We start from the raw sequence: 15,519 nt of genomic DNA, 5'->3' as shown, positions 1-15,519 counted from the left end.
TGATCTTTTTGTTAGTCAAATTACGCTTTACGATGCTGCCGACGGACTCACGGGCGCAGATCAACTAAATTTTTGGCCTATGTTGTTGAAATAAATTTATTTTTCAACACAAGTGACTATCCAGATCACCAGATCCAAAGCATGATCTTTTCGTTAGTCAAATTACGCTTTGCGACGCTGCCGACAGGCTCACCGGGCGCAGACCAGCTCCCTTTTCGACCTATATTGTTTGTGTAAACTTGTCTAACTTTGAAAGAAAAAAAAAAAAAAAACTATGTATATAACACGCAAAGATATTACAGAACATAAATTTACTCAATTTTATTGGATTACCAAAGGAGGAAAAAATACTCAGATAACTCTCTTAGAATTCTTAAACGCTAAATTAAGAATAAATTTTATAAAATGTTTACTAATAAATACAAGTATTTTAAATAATAAATTTTTCCATCTCTACATATACCACGTTTATCGGAGTGTCGCATTTGACTTTACAATTAAGCTCCGAAATTTCCTTGCTGTAGATTGGATGATTACCAATATACTTACAATCCTACTAGTAACCAGGGCCACTATTAGGGATTTTTGCTACTCAGTACATTATCTGTGGCTCCTACCACACGCCACCAGTGGCCGAGTGGTTAAAACTACTGAATACTGGAAGTTCGAACTGGTTTGGGTTCGATGCCAGACGAATCAGCTGGTTGCATTGTTTGTTTTCACCGTGTGTAACATGAATACAAGCCAGTTCCCTTCAGCAATTAGGCCCTCCCGCGGTAGAGGAATTAAATCGCTGAACACTGGTAGTTTTGACCTGGATTCGAATAAAGGCTAACGGGCCGGCTGCATGGACGTTTTCATAATTTTCTGTATGTGTAACGTGTATGGGTTGTCAATTTCTCTAAGAAAGTTCAACATGAAGGCATCCTACTGTGCTTTGCCATAATAACCTAATCTAAGCCTTCAGAAAATGACTCCACGAAGGCCTGCCATCTTAAGAAGGTAACCCTCGTGGCTTTGCTACATTCAAAGAGCCTAACGCAGTTCTAGCAAGCGAGCCGCCGAACACTGGTAGTTCATCCGGAGTTCAAGCCTCGATAACGAGTTGGATGCATGACCGATTTTGGTGTTTTCCAAATTCACCTGCTTTGGCGTAATCAAACTCTATAATTCTAAACAAACTGACGTTCGGTTCGGCTCCAACGGCTCTAGCACCACGTTCCAAATTATAACTACAGTTCAACAAATAAATGTCTGGCGTATACATTCGAATAACCTAAGTAAAAAAAAAAAGGGGGGGCTTTTTAATTTCTTCCACAACCAAGCATGCATGCATGCACATAAAGCGAATAAAGAAAAACTTATGGAGTGCAATAGGGTTCTAATCCATAACATATTTAGTTAGTGATCGCCATCATTGGGAGCTATAAATATGCTATATTGACGGGAAGGAGAAAATTTTACTTCCTGAGTGAGCTAATTCAGAACTAGTCATTATTTCATCTGTCATCTTAAATTTAGGATGTCAAATTACGTGACTAACAAAAACCTAGTATTTATATGAAGCTTGATAAAAATCAAAGTTTTGAAGACGGTATATGTGATCATGTTCGGTTGATTACCATTATGATCAGCAAATAACAACAGCAATTTACTGATGTCTTTCTTATCTTTATATTCAGATGTAGTTTTCAGGGCAACTAGAGAAAATTTATTAATTACTTTTATTATTTTTGATACTTTATACGTACGAAGATACATACTTGTAGGAAGAGAGATATAAATATCATATTCGAACAAATAAAAACAAATCGTGACTTGAAGACCCTAGAGATACGGCTTCTGATTGCTTTTCAAATTTTTACCATATTAGTAACGATATAATCGAATAATCTTTCAAAGATTATTGTTTACCGATTTTAGGTAACAACTAGAAAACATTTTTTCGAACTTATCCTCAAACAAGTTTGCTATTGGTAATGAATACTGCTGTATCATGAATCAGGTACGGCGCTATGCATTTTGCTGACTTTGTACGCAATAAATTCTGTTGTCAAGTGCCCTTCCCACAAAATTCTAAAATTTTATTGCTTGATGCTTCGCTGAATTTTACAATTTTGCTGTACGTAAATTCTGCCGTACCGGCAGTGATCATGATTTCAAATTCCCCCTCCCCGAGATTTACTGTGTTATCTGAAAAACAGCTCACAAGTTGCTAAAAATAGCTATAAAACTGGTTCCACAGCTTTTAGCAACGGCCTCCCGTTGTGCGTTTGGAAACTCAGCTTTTGAAAGAAAAGGAAGGGGAATAATTTCTCTCTGACTACAGTATAGATGAGGTCCGTGACTTTGTTTGAGCTACTGCAGAATGTTCTGAAGTACACTTTTTTCTGTTTCGGCAACATTCATCTTGAGAATTCAACACTTGTTCATTAGCCCTTAGTAATTGACAGAAATGCTTTTAGAAAGTAGTGGGTTCATTGATACCAACAAAATGGTTGGTATCAATAAACTGGGGATACGTTAGTTTCAGTTGTTGGGTTCAAATGAACCTTTCAAATACTAAAAAAGTCCTTTTGCATAATCGAATCCTTTTGCATAAAGAATTTCATCTGAGAATAATTTTTCTACTTAAAAATGAGTTTTGCAGTACTTTTTAAATACTACTTGTATTTTTATTTTCGAAAATTTTCATAAATATTGTAATTAATTATTTCCAATTTTAATAACTCGCAGAAAAAACACAATTTTCAAGAAATTTTTTTATTATGGTTATTCAAACTTATACTAATATACAGCATCTTTTATATTCCTTATACATTTGACACTGCATGCTTCAACCTGCATGTAAGTTTCTCTTCCTTAGTAACTCCTGACCCAGAGACGTCTCAATGAAAGCCAAATCATGCACAAAATTTTCACCTGAAAAGAAAAAAAAAAGAAAATGATAAAATATTTTTAACACCATAATCTCGACCCCCCCCCCAAAAAAAAAGAAATTGCAAGAAATACAAATTTCTAACAGAAAAATGCATTTTCAAGCAGCTGAAATTGTTTCACAAATTAATAATGCAGATAGCAAATGTAACATATGGCACTATTGCCACTCATTGCAATCTCTGCATATCCTAAATTCTGCTGGCTGATGTCTTCGTAAGTTCTGAACATTTTTTTGCCTCTAAATTTTGCTGCTCAGTGCCCTCTGCTAAATTATAAAATTTTGACTACCACTGGTTGCACAGGCCCTGATCAAAGCAAAGAGGCAAGATGCTACCTGCTATTGATAAACTGCCTTATAAATACCACAAATGTAAATAAATATCAGTTTTATTTCCAAAACAGAATTATCTCACAGCTAAAGCATTGCCTTTGCAGAAAATCTTCTAAATGGAAATAGAATTGCATCCACATTACATGTGCAGAATCCCAATAATTCATTATAAACAGTTCCAAACCATAGTTAGGCTTAGAACTCACAACAGTATTCTTCTTGGAAGTCTTCCTAAGGAAATGGTAGTATATTCAGGGAACATGTGGGCAAAATCATGACAGTATATCACAAGCCTAATTCTTGACCATACATACTAGAAAGATCACAGAAATTCCTCACAGGAAGCTAGATTCATATAACAAAATTTCATGCAACATATGGCATATGGGAAAAAGCAAGGACATTATAATCACTAGCATAGTTTATACCCAAATGAGTTGCAGATGGTGCACTATGTGCTCACAGCTGATTATCACTAATGCAGATATATATTTACTAATATTTAGAAGATGATGAAGTATAGCAAAATATACAAAACATTAGTCCTTAAATCCAACACATTTTCTGATTTTCATACCATCTAGAATAATAGATTTGACGTTAGGTACAATATCAGAATTTTGGGTACATGAAATGTGAAATGGTTTTTTATTTTTAGTCACTGTTTCTAGTAATTTGTTCGAAAGTAACAAATAAGCTGGTTTCAGTCTGTCAATGAAATGTTAACTTGTCTGTCCTTAATTAAGACTCGGAAATATTTATCATATTTTTTCACCACAAAAAAATGGTCCCTCAATAAGCAAATTCAAGTGCCTTTTTCACACGATCAGTTCTCACAAACACATGAGAACATGATCTCAAGTCTTTATGCATAAATATTTTATGTTTGTTAGCAGTTGATAAACTGGTGCTGATCCATAAAAGACAGTAAATTTGTTACAAATGGTTCAGGTTTAGTTTTAGTGGTAGGTAGTCGAAAAACTCACATGGTAACCTTATTTGCATAAAATATACCATTTGAGCTACAGAGTGATTAGTATCAGGACATATTGCAACTCTGAATCCTAGAAGGATTTCTGTCCATCTGATGTTGCTGTGAGCCTTTATTGCATTTTTTTAAGTTCTGAGAAACTGCTCAATTTTCCCACTGCAATGTGGGTGGTATGGAGTGGAACGTAAAACTTTAGCACCACATACTTTTGCAAGGCTCTTGAAAGGCTGCGACTCAAACTGTCTTCCTTGATCTGAGATTATGGAACTAGGCACAACAAATCTGCTAATCCAATGATTGTAAAATGCTTTGACAACCATTTCTCTTGTGATATCTGGTAAAGAAACTACTTCTCCCTAACAGGAAAAATGGTCAATAAATGTCAGATAACACGTCCTACCAGCAGATGGTGGTAATGGCCCAATCAGGTCAACTTGCACAATACTTAATCTAGCATGAGGTGCTTGGAACTCGGCTATTTTAGATTTTGTATGCCTGTTGACTTTGCTCCTTTGACAATTAACAGGACTTTAAGTCCTACCAGTCGCTTGGGCGAGCCCGTCGCAGCGGGACATTACCCAGCGAACCTGGGGGAAAACCCCCGGGCTACTAGTACCATGCCGCGCTAGGACGTGCCAGACTCCGAGGCCGGCCAATAAGTGACCTTTCCCAGAGCCTTCAGAACCACTAAGTTCATAAATTTTATACCCCCGTGGCCGAGACTGCCTAGATACAGATCCTAGCCAGTAGCTTCGCAGAGTTCTCTACGTCAACCCCCGGGGGGGGGAATGTCAGGCTGGGTACTGGCATTTCTATTTCCATCAGCTTTTTTGCAGCATCAAAAACCTTCATTCTCATGTTAGCAGACACTTTCCTTACTCTTTCTGGCTGGTGACAAATAGTTTTATTTCTTCTTGGCTCATTGCCGGAATCTGAACTTCCGCCGATCGGCTTATAGCAGCTATCATCATTTAAATTTTCTTGCCTGTCGGGTCACCAGATTTTATGACTTTCATCATCCCCAGGTTGCTGTTCAATGCTATCTGCTTGCTTTGAAGAGTTTGGAAACTTTCATCTCTGGATGCTCATTTTTGCTTCTGCAGGAAATCGTTATGAGCAAGCATTTTAAGGTGTTTGAAGAAATCAAGGTCACATTCTTCAGCAGCAGTGAGAGGAACCACTACTTTCGAATATATATTCCAAGTTTGTGATCTCAGAAACAATAAACTGGAAAAAATTGCTCATTAATAATGCAGAAATCAGTAAAAAATTCAATAAAACCATATGGCATGCTAGGCCTTCCTACAGTGCTCCTAACTGAAGTTGGCGCACCAAACTACTATAGCAGTATCAGGCGAAACACAAAGCGAGGGGAACTAGCAACTTAACGCTCACTGTCTCGGAGTCCTCTCCGCAAACGATATCTATACCCTCTTAAGCAATGTCCTTGCCTTATAAAGCACATGTTGTAGCATACAGGAAAGTCCCTCATGTCCAATAGAATTCCTGTAAATCCAACGTATCTTTTTGCTTTATAAAGCACATGTTGTAGCATACAGGAAATACCCAATGTCCAATAGAATTCCTGTTAATAAAACGTGTCTTTTTACTCAGTACAATTGTAATTTCACTTTCGATGCCAAGTTATTAATTTCCAATACTTTCAAAAATTTCTAAAGCCTATCAGAATACACAATGTAAATAATTGTATTGGAGATCTTTCTTTGTGGAGCTTTTCCTTGGAGAACTGGAGTTATACTGAAATTACTGATGAATAAAAACAAAATATTTCATTGCAGACAATGTTTACATTGAAAAGTATAACACTTGGTGCAGAAAATGCTCACAACAAGTTAGCAGCTATAAATGAAAGCACACAGGAATATTTGGAAGCATAACTGGATGAGGAAACATTCGGAAAGAGATATCTTCTGCAATGGGAATGAGCACAGGATATGTAATCTTCAAAAGTTGATTACTGAAATAAGGCAGAGTTCATCAGATACATTTTTTTACAGAAACAGTGACTTTGTGGAGGTCATTACAGAAATGTGGTTATACTTAAATTACTGATGAATAAAACCAAAATACTTCATTGTAGGCACTGTTTACTCTGAGAAAAACATGGTGCAGAAAATGTTCAAGTTAGCAGCTACGGGAAAAGCACACAGGAATATTTAGAAGCAGAAGTGGATGACAAAACATTTGGAAATGAGATCAATTTAATTTTCTGCAATAGCAGTGCAGCACTGGAGATGCTCTCTTCAAACATTGATTACTGAATTATGGTACAGTTATCAGACACATTTTTCTACAGAAGCAGTGACTTTGTGGAGGTCTTTCTTGGAGAAATGGAGTTATACTGGAATTACAGAAGAATGAAACCAAAATACTTCACTGCAGGCATTGTTTTACATTGTGAAGTATAACACGTGGTGAAGAAAATGTTCACATGTTAGCAGCTATGGAGAAAGCACACAGGAATATTTAGAAGCAGAAGTGGATGTGGAAACATTCGGAAAAGAGATCAATTTAATTTTCAGCAATCGCGTGCAGCACTGGAGATGCTCTCTTCAAACATTGATTACTGAATTATGGTACATTTATCAGACACATTTTTCTGCAGAAGCAGTGACTTTGTGGAGGTCTTCCTTGGAGAAATGGAGTTATACTGGAATTACAGAAGAATGAAACCAAAATACTTCACTGCAGGCATTGTTTTACATTGTGAAGTATAACACGTAGTGCAGAAAATGTTCAAATGTTAGCAGCTATGGAGAAAGCACACAGGAATATTTAGAAGCAGAAGTGGACGTGGAAACATTCGGAAACGAGATCAGTTTAATTTTCAGCAATCGCACTGCAGCACAGGAGATGCTATCTTCAAAAATTGATTACTGAATTAGGGCAGAATTCATCAGACATATATTTATTTCTTGTATTCAAATTAAGTATATGTAGATGTACATCACTTAATGGCTATCACTGTTTACAAGCAGGTGTATACAGTATGGTGGAGAAAATGTTCACAAAAAGTTAGCAGCTGCACAGAAAATATACAGGAATGTTTAGAGAACAAGCATATCAGGCCACATGAGTACTAGAACAAATTCAGAAAAGAAAAGATTTTCATTTTCTGCAACGGTAGGGCAAAAGAAACGATGTTATCTTTAATAATTAGTGGCAGTGCAGCACAGGAGATTATCTTCAAAAAATGACTGCTGAATTATGGCAGAGTTTATCAGACTTGTTTTGCTTTCTACAGAGGCAGTGACTTTATGGAGGTTTTCTTTACAGACATGTGGTTATTCAGAAGTTACTGATGATTGAAACCGAAAAACATCATTACAGGTATTGTTTACATAGCGAAGTATAATATGTGGCGCAGAAAATGTTCACAAGTTAGCAGCTATGGATCAAAGCACACAAGAATACTTAGAAACAGAAGTGGATTCGGAAACGAGATGACTTTAATTTGCTGCAATAGCAGTGCAGCACAGAAGATGTAATCTTCAAAAATTGATTACTGAATTGTCAGAATTCATCAGGCTTATTTTTCTACAGAAGCAGTGACTTTGTGGAGGTTTTCCTTGGAGAAATGGACTTATATTGGAGTTACACATGATTCAAACCAAAATACTTCTTTACCGCAAGTATTTAAGTTCAGAGGTGTAACATGTTGTGCAGAAAATATTCTCAACAAGTTATCAGCTATGGATCAAAGCACACAAGAATACTTAGAAACAGAAGTGCATGAGGAAACATTCAGAAAAGAGATGACTTTAATTTTTTCCAATGTTAGTGCAGCACAGGTGATGCTATTTTAAAAAATTATTTATTGAATTATGACAGAGGTCATCAAACTTATTTTCTTTTTCACAGAAACTGTGACTTTATGGAAGTCTTCTTTGCATAAATGTAGTTTTACCAAAGTTACTGATGATTAAAACCAAAATATATGATTGCACGCATTATTTACACTGCAAAATATAACATGTGGTGCAGAAAATGTTCACAACAAGTTAGCAGCTATAAATGAAAGCACACAAGAATATTTAGAATGAGAAGTGGATGATGAAACATTCAGAAAAGAGATGCAATGGCAGTGCAGCACAGGAGATTCTAGCTTCAAGTATTGATTACAGAATTATGGCAGAATTGATCAGACGTATCTATTACTGAAAGCAGAGACTTTTTGAACATATTTTTTTTAGAGAAATGGGGTAATATTCTAATTAGGTATGGATTTAATCATAATGCTTTGTTGCAGGCATAGTTTTTATTCAGACGTAGAAAATGTTACGGTGTGCTGGCTTGGCTTGTTACTGATTACAAATCAAAAATAATTTTTGGTTTCCTGATTCTTTTCTCTCCTGCATTCTTTCTAGGAGATGAAATAATTTTATCTGCTTCTGAAATTTCAATTTCTCTTTTTTCTTGTGTTTGTTTTACAGAAGCAGTGGCCTGTTTTTGTTTCTCATTCTGTGCTCTAGCATCAACAATATACTTCGGTTCTCTAAGAGACATTTTTCTTGGTGCTCTTGGATCAACAAGCTCAGGAAGAATACAATTCACGTAAAATTTTTCGAGTTTTGGAACTAAACTGATCCAGAAAGTTTTGTCTTCGGGTATTCTTAATGTGATTGCATCTTCTCTGCACCATATATATAAATCACACCAATTCCTCTCTGTTATGGCTAACTGCCCTTGAATTTGAAAATAATATTTGTGGCTTTTCGGTAAATAAAGATTATTATCAGCATCCATCCGAAGACCAACAGAATTAGGCTTGCTGAAAAAGTCTGACAAGTCTGCTGAGAATCTGGCTGTATAAGGACATTTTATTTCAAGTAATCCATCTTCGTCTATCAATCCATCTGGCGAAGTACAAAGAAAGGGATATTTAGGATCAATAAAAAGGCCACAACGTCTGATGTTTTTTCCCATGTGCTTTTCCTTGTATTGATTTAAGGCTACTGCTTCGTTAGCCAAGCCATACTTTAATGCTTTAGTTGAAACGTTATCATTATATATGATACGTTTCACTAAAGCAGCACTGAGTGTTGTTGGACGCCTATCAGCAACATCTTTGAAAAAGGATGATGATATTCTTCTTGATCTTTCATGACGCCATCTTTCAGACGATGACTGTCCACGTGTTACGGCCTCAAGAGAATCTTTTTTTGGAACTTCAATTGATATAAAAAAATTTTTAGCTGCCAATTCATATGCTTCATCTGATAGGTCTGGTTTCTCAGGAAAATCACCATAAGAAATATCCCCACCTTGCTGAATATGTCCTGCTTTCCTCATATTTCTCTTTTTCTTCTCAGTGTCAAAAAGTCTACGTCTCTCAAGATGTTTTACATGGCGCTTATTTCTGGAAGCTAAGAATTTCAAAGTTGGAGTCCTGGGGCTACTTCCTGTTACAGCTTTTTGTACATTTTTTTGCCACTGCTGTGCTGGATTTTGATAGGCCATGACAGTAATACTCACACGCCTGTTCATGCCACCAGCTTTGGAAAAATCAACTCTTTTTCCACCAGATGTTTTACACAGTTGACTCATGAAGCTTTCAGCAGGATTATTTGTGGCATTCCAAATAAGAGTACTGCTACACGATATCAGTACTCTTCCCACTTCTGCTTCAATAGCTTGCAACATACCCGAGGAAAAAATTTCATTGTATGTGCTGTCCAACTCTGCACCTTTCTTTGCACAAAAAGCACTACAAGCATCATGCTTGCCAAATACATGATGTGGCCCATTTCTCAAGTCAGATACTAATGCATCAATAGCTTCTTGTGTGTGCTGATAATGGCTAGGTAAAGCATGAGCTTTTATAGCTAGCTACTCTAGCACCTCTGACTAACAGTGGCATTTTAATTTTCAGCAATTTACGGGCAGCAATTCCTTTAGCCCCGGGGAAGCGCGCAGTATTTTGCTGAAGTTTCTCAAGAGCTCTGCGATATCTTCGAACAGCATGGTTAGCACATTCTACTTTGATCACCCGTCCTCCATATGAAACGCTTTCTTTCACTTTGGCCATTGCGTTAGCATCTCCATCTCCAACAAGTCGAGTACAACGTATTTTGTGAACACACTGGAGATAATTCAGACCTTCCACAATGGCACTGCTTTCCATACCTGTAGAAGGCCCATTCCAATTTCGCCAACAAAGGTGCACTTTATTTGGCATCTTGCCATCTTCAATAGCACTGCATATAAGGCACACTTTGTTGCGAATTCCAACAAACAAAATTTTCTGGGTGACCATGCCTATAATAACAGATATGCCACTTGAAGCATTGTAACCATGCCCATAGCTTCTTTTACACCAACCTCCATCAACAATGACAGTTATACAGTGATAACCATCATTATCTTTATCATTGCGAAGTTCTGCCTGCCTTTTCTCCTCTTCTATAGCAGCACACATAGTTTCCTGTGCACATCCCTGTATTATTTTGCCAGTAGTTCGCTCACAAGAAGCAAAGGTCGAGTTGCTCATATACGGAATTTCCATGATGCTAAACTTTTCCTCCTCTTGTGAAAATCCACTGCCAGTAGATAACGCACCTAATACTGCAAGCTGATTTAGGCTGCTTTTCTCCATATCAGAACAAATTGTTGCCATTTCCCCACATAAAATTTTATCACATACATAGTTATATGTAGTGACAAGACCACGTCGAATCACTTTGTTAAAAATAAAATGATCCTCCAAATTTACAATTTAGGGAATGTTGCTCTAATGTCCTAGCCTGCACTATTACAAAAGACATATTGCAAATTGTTCTGCCAGATGGTAATGGATTTGCCTTTCGTCGATCTTCCCTTTCGATAATTAAAGGTGAATCAGGACACAGAAATTCATCATTAAGGTTCTCCTGAAGAGGCTCAGACTCCAAGCTAAAATATATATATATACAATATATATACATATATATAATTAATATATATAAATATTACAAATTAGGTTTAAATTTGGCTTATTTGATGACAGCAAAGCACTTGATCTTCCTAAGATGAGGAATGCTTTCATGGAGGACTTTCTAAGGGAAATGGCTCATATACACGGGGAAAACCATGAAAACGCCCATGCAGGCAGCCCATTCGCAATTAGGTTTAGGAAATTTAGGCAACAGATAGCAAATAAATTAACAATAATAATACACTGGATTACCAGTATATTACTACAAGAAGATGAGTCATCTTCACAACTGCTGCTTCCATGCTCGCAGTGTCATTTGCTCGTGCAATATTAGTCACTACTTTGTGTGCCGGAGGTTTCACATGTAGGGCCTCTACACCTGAGTATAAAATGTTCGTGTTCCAGTAAACACTGAATTCAGAGGGGCAAGAATAACTCTTTCATGGTGGATAACTCAGTTACCAAATGGCTTTCTAAGGCTCTATTCAAGCCGTTGTATAAATGTCATAATTCCCAACTAACAACGCTTTGTAGTCAGACCTTGCTATGTCACAAAAACTAGTTTGGGCATTAAGCTTGAAGTTTTCAACTTTGTGCCGACTTGATATAAGAGTCGGCCAATCAGAGCATATACATAAAACCTATTGAGAGAGAAAGCTGTAGACACATACATGCATGCACAAATTTAGCTTCTCTAATTGGCTATGGCTTAGACCCTCTCTCGCAGGTGTGAATGGAACTCCCACATTTTGTGCCTTATGATTATGCGTCTATGACATTTATACCATCATGTGAACGGAGCCTTAGGATGGCATACTAAGAAGATGCACTGTCTTGTGGGGATAAGCAATTTATACTCCTAAGCCTAAAAAAAAAACTTGGAAAAAAAAGATCACGACTTAAATTTGTTGTCTAATTGCTCTAATTTGAGGCACATTATGAGAGGAAAGCAAAGGTAGTAATCAGAATTATTTAAAAAATTTTATCCTTATATTTTTCTTAAAAATTCTGTAAAATAATAAAATTTGTGGTTTTCCTCAAATAAATATATATGGAAAAAATAACAGCCACATAATCACGGATTTCATTTTGTTATATTTTATTAACAAAATTTAAATTATTAAAAATCTCTTTCATGAAGGGAACATAAAACATCATGAAAACAATGAAAAAGAAGCAATATTTAAAAAAGATAGTAGGCTTATTGATGAGGCTCCCATCAAAAGAATCAAACCCCAAAATATTTTCATTTGCTTCAGTGTCCCGACTGAAAATTTCACTGATTTCAATGAATATATTTTAAAAAAAATCTTTTATTTTCAAGTTCTTTCATGCAAAACGTCCAAATTTGGTACAAATCAAATTCATCCCCCTCTTTTTGATAGCTACAATATTATATTTAACAGTTTTAATAGCTATCAGTATGTAAACAACATAATGTAACACCATAAAAGAAAAACATAAATGATGACATTTTAATTTTGGCATAGAGAAATACATATTTACCCCAAAAGAGAGCTTGTATTTCTACCTTCTACGTCAGAGTCAATAACTGAAATGTCCAGATCAGAACTGAGAAGAAAAGAACCATAATTAGTTTAATTAAGATACAATAACACACCGACCAAGTATTAATTTGAGAGTCAAGCAACAAAAATCAGCATCATATTTTGAAATATTCACTATTTGAAAATATAACGCTGATTTTGGTTCTTGACTTCTAAATTAATACATAATTCGTTAACCATAATTAAGTAACTGTAATATCATGCACAGCTAATATCTATTTTAAAAATAAACCAACTTACCTCAGGAAAGCCTGGTTTGTCTTAGGAACATTAGCTGTAACTTCTGGCGTAGAAAAGTCAAATTTTTCACTTCCGGACCTAAGAATGAAAGAAATAAACTGCTATAACATAATTAAAAAAAAAAAATGAATAAATAAATAACACATAACAAATTTAAGCATTAAGCTATGTATGACTACCACCCATCTCAGACAGTGCGACAGATATTGCTGTATACTGTTTCGCCATACCCTGTGTAGCTATTATATCATGCTGTATAACCACAGTTTAGAAAAATTTCAAAATGTGTTATTTATATCTATCTAAAATGGTACATTACTACATGATTTGTAAGAATAAATTAGAGGGCTCTGCGAATGAAATTCCTTCCAATTAAAAAATGTAGGAATAAAGAAAATGCAGGAATTGCAAATGCAGAAATGAAAAAGGGGATTATATTTTTTGTACAGTAATTTCAATATTAATTTTAGGGGCATAAAATATTAGGCCCCTAAAAGCAGAATATAGTTTTTAAATGTTCAGATAATCTTCCTATGAGAAGAATTCCTTTGAGAAGTACACATCTGAACCACAATTAAAAAACATGTACAAGAACAGAGCTGAGGACTTCTGTTTGCAGAAAGTCTGTCACATAACATATGAAAAGTTTCTTATTGGTAGATTTTTGATCAGACGGATATTTTAATGTTATACAGAGAAAGCATTCACTCCCTTTATACTGGAGATAATTCAATTTGGACAATGGCAAAAAGGCTAAGCAAGCCTGAGCGTATTGGTCCCATTCTTGGCACTAGTTTGGTTTACGCTCAAAATACACAGCAGATATTTTCTAATTACCTGCATCCCAATATCAATTCAATTCAGCTTTTGGTGGAATTTACCATTTGTGACATATTTTTCAAAAACTACACTTCACAACATGCATACATGACAAATACACAGAACCATAAATAAACAAGCAATAATATATATTTATATATAAATTTTACTAAATGATCATAAAATGTTCCAACGCTAAAAGAAAGTTTTAACATCCAAGTAAATGACATAATAAAAAAAAGCAAGTTGAACAGCGAGCACATGAATAAATGTGCATACGCCTGTAAAAATATACCATAGGTAACTGACAAAGCATTTCGTAGCAAACATATGACTATAAAATTTCCAATAATACATGTAATGATGGTGAATTCAATTTAGATCGCAAGAACATGCTCATACTTTTGAAAAGATTCAATTATTTCAGCAATTCCTTGTGAATTGGAATTTACCCTTTCAATATTTCCCAACAATTTAGTGTGAATGGAGGAATAAATTCTTATAACAGAATTGAACAATTATTAGCATCCCCTCATACACACACATACCAAAAAAAAAAAAAAAAAAAAAAAAAAAAAAAAAAAAAAAAAACTTACTTTGTAAAAAAATCATCCGGGCAATGATTCTCCTTTGACACAGATGCAGTTGTATCAATAATTTCTGACCTTCAATAAAAAAAATACGCATATTTTACTTCGGAATTAACTTACTACGAAATCATAAACACGGGGTAGTCGATATAAAGAATAAATTATTTCTCACCTTTCGAAAACATCCGCTTGTTCGGAATCTTCCACATCTCGGGAATTTAATTTCATATTTTTTTCTTGAGCTCGACGTTTACGCTGAATTCTGGATCTTTTATTAAAACCAGGATGTTTTTTCGGTCGTCCTTGATATTTTCGCATATTTTTTGCAAACTGACCACAGTACAAATAAATGTAAACAAAACGAGTGCGGAATAGCAATGCAATAGGGTTGCCGTAAACGTCATTCTGCTGACAGCTGACAATGTTTAGTGAAAACTGTGTATAAAGGAATATATGAAACGCTTCTAAATATTATTTAGAAAAAAATATGATTTATAACTGATATCAAAATCAATTACTTCGTGAATTTTTGCAGAAATAAGATTACAATGTTAAATTTTAACTCGTAGCGCCATCTATTGATGGCTTTCCAAACTACACATTAAAATTACGTATTTCAAACTAATTTTTTTAAAATATAATATTTAAGTAAATTTCATTTCAAACCTGATTCTAACATTGTGATTCGAAAACTGACCTATTGCTTTATATTTCTGCCAAATTGCACGCAACATAGTTTCTTAATTAGCGATTCTGCGTGTAAAAAAATTTTTAGTATTGTAATGCTGCTGTAGTAGACCACCTTAATTTGTTAAATGCAAATTGGATTATAATATACATTTTGTATCTTCCAGTATAAGTAAAAACTAAACATGTATTGCTATTCAGTAACATTGGAGATATATTGCCAACACAGCATGCTGCTAATTATTTGTATTTTCTGCTGTCTTTATTATCCTTACATGTACTAAAAGTATTATTTTCAATGTAGTAAGTCGCAGACATGGCAGACAATTGTTTCAACATATTGTTTCAAATTACTAAATATATAACTTTTTTAAGTACCGTATATACCCGCGTATAAGTCGACCCCCCACTTCGACATA

General features: G+C 35.2%; 2 protein-coding genes across 5 annotated transcripts in view; one reads left to right on the top strand and one right to left on the bottom strand.

Annotated features, from left to right (window-relative positions):
* The window catches only part of LOC118203546 (deubiquitinase OTUD6B), a 116,577-nt gene that overhangs the window by 72,254 nt on the left and 28,804 nt on the right, over positions 1–15,519 (top strand). The gene's annotated exons all lie outside the window — the stretch shown is intronic.
* Positions 2,748–15,231, bottom strand: LOC118179895 (uncharacterized). 2 transcript variants are annotated; one of them, XM_085808060.1, is made up of 5 exons: positions 14,586–15,230; positions 14,420–14,488; positions 13,005–13,082; positions 12,703–12,768; positions 2,748–2,922 (listed from the first exon to the last, which is right to left on the bottom strand). In XM_085808060.1, exons 1-5 carry the CDS (start codon positions 14,729–14,731, stop codon positions 2,919–2,921), a joined length of 363 nt encoding a protein of 120 aa, XP_085664186.1. In that variant the 5' UTR covers positions 14,732–15,230; the 3' UTR covers positions 2,748–2,918. The 2 variants fall into 2 exon arrangements, with proteins under 2 accessions (XP_085664186.1, XP_085664187.1); XM_085808061.1 differs by lacking the exon at positions 14,420–14,488 and having other exon boundaries at positions 14,586–15,231.

The sequence above is a fragment of the Stegodyphus dumicola genome, chromosome X1, assembly GCF_044657685.1.
Source record: "Stegodyphus dumicola isolate Sdum_Otavi_A_Nest chromosome X1, ASM4465768v1".
Classification (NCBI taxonomy): Eukaryota; Metazoa; Arthropoda; class Arachnida; order Araneae; family Eresidae; genus Stegodyphus; species Stegodyphus dumicola.
This window is presented reverse-complemented; position numbering and strand designations above follow the sequence as displayed.

Coding starts and splice junctions, on each gene's coding strand:
- LOC118179895 (XM_085808060.1), bottom strand. CDS start 14,731: ATGCGAAAATATCAAGGACGACCGAAAAAACATCCTGGTTTTAATAAA. Junction 14,489..14,585: donor CAAGCGGATGTTTTCGAAAG/GTGAGAAATAAT, acceptor TTTTTATTGAAG/GTCAGAAATTATTGATACAA. Junction 13,083..14,419: donor CCGGATGATTTTTTTACAAA/GTAAGTTTTTTT, acceptor TTTCATTCTTAG/GTCCGGAAGTGAAAAATTTG.